Consider the following 5,507-nt stretch of genomic DNA (forward strand, 5'->3'; position numbering starts at 1 on the left):
ATATATTTTTTTTTTTTCATTTTTCTTTGAGACAGAGTCTCACTCTGTCACCCAGACTAGAGTGCAGTGGCACGATTTCGGCTAATTGCATCCTCAGCCTCCTGTGTTCAAGTCATTCCCCTCCCTTAACCCCACAAGTACCAGGACTACAGGCATGCACTACCATGCCTGGCTAATTCTGGCTAATTTTTTTGTGTTTTTAGTAGAGACAGGTTTTCAACATGTTGGCCAGGCTGGTCTCAAACTCCTGACCTAAGGCGATCCACCCACCTCAGCCTGCCAGAGTGCTGGAATTACAGGCGTGAACACCATGCCTCACCCAGGTGATGTTTCGCATAGAGCTCCAAGACCAGAGAGAAGAGTCCCACGGGGAGGTGGTGCTCTCTGCCGTCTGTAGAGAGCTTCACTCCTAAGATAGCTGCCCCGCACCCACCCCAGGATATCCTCTTGGCTCAGGGCCTTTCTGGAATTGAGGTAAAGCACCTGGTAACCAAAGGCCCTTTAGGGGCCTCCTGATGCATGGTTGCAGACTGGGCAGCATGTCGGTGATCAGCTGGTTGGCTTTGTATTAATCAGTTATCAAGTTCCACCATCCTAGGACAAACCTGAGTTGTAATAAAAAACAAACAAAAAACTAATCTACTGTTGGATTCAATCTGATAGCTTTGTTTAAGATTTTCACAGTTATGTTCCTAAGTGAGATTAGGGTCAAATTTTCCTTTTCTTGTACTCTCCTTACCTGGTTTTAAGAATCAAGGTCACACTCGTTTCATAAAACAAGTTTGCTAGCTTTCCTCCCTCCTTCCCTGTTTTTAAAATTCGTTGACAGTGGAATGATATTTGTAATGGGCTTTGGATTTTATAAAAACACACCCCCAGAGTCTGCCTGCTCCTCAGGGGACTTGGCACAGACAAGAAGATACCGCTTTCCTTGTTGATAGTCTGCACTGGCTTATTTATGGTGCTTTTGTTGTTTCTGGGACTGTTCTGCTGGGAGCCAGCCATTTCCCTGAGGAAGTGGGGATGGAGTGGAGGGAAGCCCTAGGCTGGGGAAGTGGGAGATGTGCTGGGGCAGGGGAGGGAGTCCTGAGCCTGGTGCCCCAGCTCCTGCTGCAGCCACCCGTGGTTCCCAAGCAGGAGCTCAACTTGACCCTGCCCTTACAGGCACCATGTTCCGCAAGAAAAAGAAGAAACGCCCTGAGATCTCGGCCCCACAGAACTTCCAGCACCGTGTCCACACCTCCTTCGACCCCAAAGAAGGCAAGTTTGTGGGCCTCCCCCCACAATGGCAGAACATTCTGGACACACTGCGGCGTCCCAAGCCCGTGGTGGACCCTTCGCGAATCACGCGGGTGCAGCTCCAACCCATGAAGGTAAGCGGGGCGGGCAGGGATGGGGGTCAAGTTCGGCCTCTCCCAGTACACAGACAACCATACCTGGCTAAGCCTCAGACAGGCCCCTGGAGGAACCACCTACATCACAGCTATCAATTAACCAGCCGCTTTCACTCCCCGCCTGTCAGCCTGGCATTCTGTCCCTGGGTAAGCCAGGGCGAAGGAATCTGGGGAGAGCCTCTCTGCAGGGTGCTAGGGTTGCCAAATTCAGCACATGAAAATACAAGATGCTCAATTGTGGCCTGGTGCAGTGGCTCACACCTGTAATCCCAGCACTTTGGAAGGCTGAGGCGGGAGGAACACGAGGTCAGGAGTTCAAGACAAGCCTAACCAACATGGCGAAACCCCGTCTCCACTCTCTAAAATACAAAAATTAGCCAGGCGTGGTGGCATGCACCTGTAATCCCAGCTACTCTGGAGGCTGAGGCAGGAGAATTGCTTGAACCCGGGAGGTGAAGGTTACAGTGAGCCGAGATCACGCCACTGCACTCCAGCCTGGGCAACAGAGCAAGACTCCATCTCAAAAAATAAAGATGCTCAACTGCATCTGTATTTCAGATGAGAATGAATAGTGTTTTAGGACTTGCCCCATTCAGTACTTGCACCTGCAACTCCATGGGGACTGAAGGCTCTCCCAGACCAGGAGAATTTTAGTTGTGAGGGTTAGGACTAGTAAACCCAAGAGTCTGGTAGAAGTTGGGGTCAGGGGCCCTATGAGGGTTTGGAGGCCACCAAGCCAGTGTGTGTGAAGGAGCCCCCGGCCTGATCTCTGCCTCCTCAGAGGGCTGGGCACATCCCTCCCAGCCACCCATGGAGCTACAGAAGGGAGCCCCACCTCTGAGCTCCAGCTCCCAGGCCCAGCCGACCACACCCTAGGCATGCTGGATGCAGCCCCATGGCACTCGCTGTCTGCTCTGCTGGCGGTGGGCCTTCCTGCATCCCTGCACCCAGCACAGGTGGGACCCACTGTGGGCCCTGAGAAATTATGGAAAAATGAATGGGTGGATGACACAGCAGGGGAGATCCTCAGGTGGTCCTCCCCAGGGCCGCTGAGGACATTCTCTGACCCTGATCTCCCGGCCGCCCCTTCCTGCCTCAATCAGGCAGCTCCTACACATTCTCTTGTTGTCCCCTACAGACAGTGGTGCGCGGCAATGCGGTGCCTGTGGATGGCTACATCTCGGGACTGCTCAACGACATCCAGAAGCTGTCAGCCATCAGCTCCAACACCCTGCGTGGCCGCAGCCCCACCAGCCGGCGGCGGGCACAGTCCCTGGGACTGCTGGGGGATGAGCACTGGGCCACCGACCCAGACATGTACCTCCAGAGTCCTCAGTCTGAGCGCACTGACCCCCACGGCCTCTACCTCAGCTGCAATGGGGGCACACCAGCAGGCCTCCAGCAGATGCCATGGCCCGAGCCACAGAGCCCACGGGTCCTGTCCAATGGGCTGGCTGCAAAGGCTCAGTCCCTGGGCCCCGCTGAGTTCCAGGGAGCCTCGCAGCGCTGTCTGCAGCTGGGTGCCTGCCTGCAGAGCTCCCCACCAGGAGCCTCGCCCCCCACAGCCACCAGTAGGCATGGAATGAAGGCTGCCAAGCATGGCTCTGAGGAGGCCCGGCCACAGTCCTGCTTGGTGGGCTCAGCCACGAGCAGGCCAGGTGGAGAAGGCAGCCCTAGCCCTAAGACCCAGGAGAGCAGCCTAAAGCGCAGGCTATTCCGAAGCATGTTCCTGTCCACTGCTGCCACAGCCCCTCCAAGCAGCAGCAAGCCGGGCCCTCCACCACAGAGCAAGGTAAGTCAGGAGCCAGGCCTGCGGGCGTCCACTGGGGAGTGGGTACAGGGATACAGGCCCTGCCTGGCCTTCCCCAGAGGCTCCCCGGACTGCTTCCCCCTACAGCGCCAGAAATGTGCATGGTAACCTCTTCTCTAGGGAGGCCGGCCTGCCTCCTCCCTCTCTCCGTCCCTCCCTTCCTTTCCTTCTTTTCTCTGTGGCAATAGTGTTGTTTCACATTTGTCATTATTCGTGTGGCAATAGGAAACACTGGAGGACTGTATTTGCCTCGTCGAGCGGCAGTAGGAGGGCCGACCTGTGGCATGTGTGACTGCTTTAGACGCACATTTTTCTTGTGAGAAAGGAAAGGGTGAAGGGAGCCCATGGTGACATTTCTTGGCAGGCAGAGCAGAGCACGTTTTTGCTTCCTGCAGGCCCTCCAGCATCGTCCGTAGTGACAGTAACCTCCTTTCCCATTTGGCAGAGGAAGAAACTGACAGAGGGTGAGACACTCCCAGGCATGGAGAGTGAGTCAGAGAAGGAAGGTGGGGGTGCTCTGGGGCTGCCTGTCCAGCCCGGTCCTCTTGGCTCATGGCTCTTGTGTATGAAGCTTTACAACTACGGCAGCCACTTGTTCTTTGGCTCCTTCCAAATAAACGGCTGCTGACAGTGGCATGGGTAATGGATCCTCCTCTCCCTCCTGGGAGGGCTTTAAGACAAGCCTGGGTCCTTCCCTGTCAGCGATGGGGTGAGTGTGGCCCAGCCTGCCCAGGGTAGGGGTTTGGGGATGGCCTGGACTACAGCCTTTCTGGGTCACTGCCGGCCAGCTGAGGTACTCAGAGAAAGTTCTGGGCTTTGTGCACTCCTGTCCCCTACTAGGTTAAAGGACAGTGGGTTGGGATTCCCATGGGGTGTGGCGTGGTGTATCTGTGAGAGGAACAAGAGAATCTGTGAGCTGCAGGGTCTCTGGAAGGCTGTGCCCCTGGAGAGGCTCAGCCAGAAAATAAGGTGAGATCAGGGCAGTGCACCCTGCTGGGAAGGTGAGAATGGGAGCTCCACCTCCCCTGTCTCTCAGGAATCCTGCTGGGGGACCTCAGGGATTTGGAGAAACAGGTTGTCAGCACTGGGCTGGGCACTCATTTGCATCTTCCTGGGCTCCTGTCAGCACCCTACAGCAGGGTGAGGGGACTGTCCATCCCTGCACAATGTGCTGAGCACTCACCACGGGCCACTGCTCTGCATGTGCTGGAGTGTCCCCCATACCTGTGGGAGCACGTGGTAGTTATCCTGAGCTCGACAACACCATACTTCCAAATCCATGGGAGTGGTTTCCCTCTGGGCAACTCAGACACACCTTTCGAGATTTCTACTTTGAAGCCAGGCATCTTAAAAGCAAGGCTAAGACCCCCTGAGCTGCTCTGGGCCAGGGTTTCTCAGCCCCTGCCCTGCTGATGTTCAGGTCAGGCCATCCTTTGTGGCAGGCTCTGCTTGCACTGTAGCAGTCTCCCTGGCCTCTACTCACTAGAAGCTGGTGGTACCCCCGGTTGGAACAACAAAAAATGCCTCCAGACATTGCCAGATGTCACTTGAGCACCCCCATTGAGAACCATTGCCTTCAGCAAATTCCCACACAGATGGGGGCATCAGCCTTCCTCCTCCTTCTCCACTACCTATTTCAGGAGCCCCCAGACCAAGCCAGCAGCCCTCGGCACCGGGGCTGACTCTGAACACTTGCAACAGCTTCCATAACAGCAGTCAGGCCACAGGGGCCACGCAGTGTACCAGGCATGGCTGCAGGAGGGTCCGAGTATAGACCCCAGGGCTTCTGGACCTAGCTCCAGGCAGTGCGGCCTGGAGTCACTCTGGCTAAAGAGCACAGGAAGACAGGGTGTGGAGGCACAGAGGCCAAAGACGAAAGACAGTTTGTTAGGAGCTTGGGGCTTTAGACATGTTCCACTTAAGAGTCAGAGGGCAAACACTGATTAAGCACCTACTGTGTACTCCGATTTATGCCAAGGATACACAGCATCAGTAGGATTACAGCATGGGAGTCAGGAGCCATGGGCATCCTGTGGGTTCCAGTGCCTGCGGGATAATAAACCCACAGGGTAATGAGGATTACATGAGAGAGGGCACTGAAGGCACTTGTCTAAGTGGTAAGCCCTCAATAAATGGCTTTATTATTATTTTTTTTTTGAGATGGAGTTTCACTCATGTTACCCAGGCTAGAGTGCAATGGCGCGATCTCGGCTCACTGCAACCTCCGTCTCCTGGGTTCAGGCAATTCTCCTGCCTCAGCCTCCTGAGTAGCTGGGATTACAGGCACGCACCACCATGCCCAG

The 5,507-nt window shown here is 55.4% G+C and overlaps 1 protein-coding gene across 9 annotated transcripts in view; it reads left to right on the plus strand.

Moving 5' to 3' along the window:
* Positions 1 to 5,507, plus strand: part of LOC108306138 (serine/threonine-protein kinase PAK 6) — a 61,078-nt gene that overhangs the window by 47,306 nt on the left and 8,265 nt on the right. For all 9 annotated transcript variants that reach the window (XM_037739414.1, XM_037739413.1, XM_017530927.2 and 6 more), the window contains 2 exons: positions 1,165 to 1,373; positions 2,533 to 3,186. In XM_037739414.1, the coding sequence (XP_037595342.1) occupies positions 1,170 to 1,373; positions 2,533 to 3,186 (858 nt within the window). In that variant the 5' untranslated portion in view covers positions 1,165 to 1,169. The remainder of the gene's footprint in view (positions 1 to 1,164; positions 1,374 to 2,532; positions 3,187 to 5,507) is intronic.

The sequence above is a fragment of the Cebus imitator genome, unplaced genomic scaffold (genome assembly GCF_001604975.1).
Source record: "Cebus imitator isolate Cc_AM_T3 unplaced genomic scaffold, Cebus_imitator-1.0 Scaffold70, whole genome shotgun sequence".
Lineage (NCBI taxonomy): Eukaryota > Metazoa > Chordata > Mammalia > Primates > Cebidae > Cebus > Cebus imitator.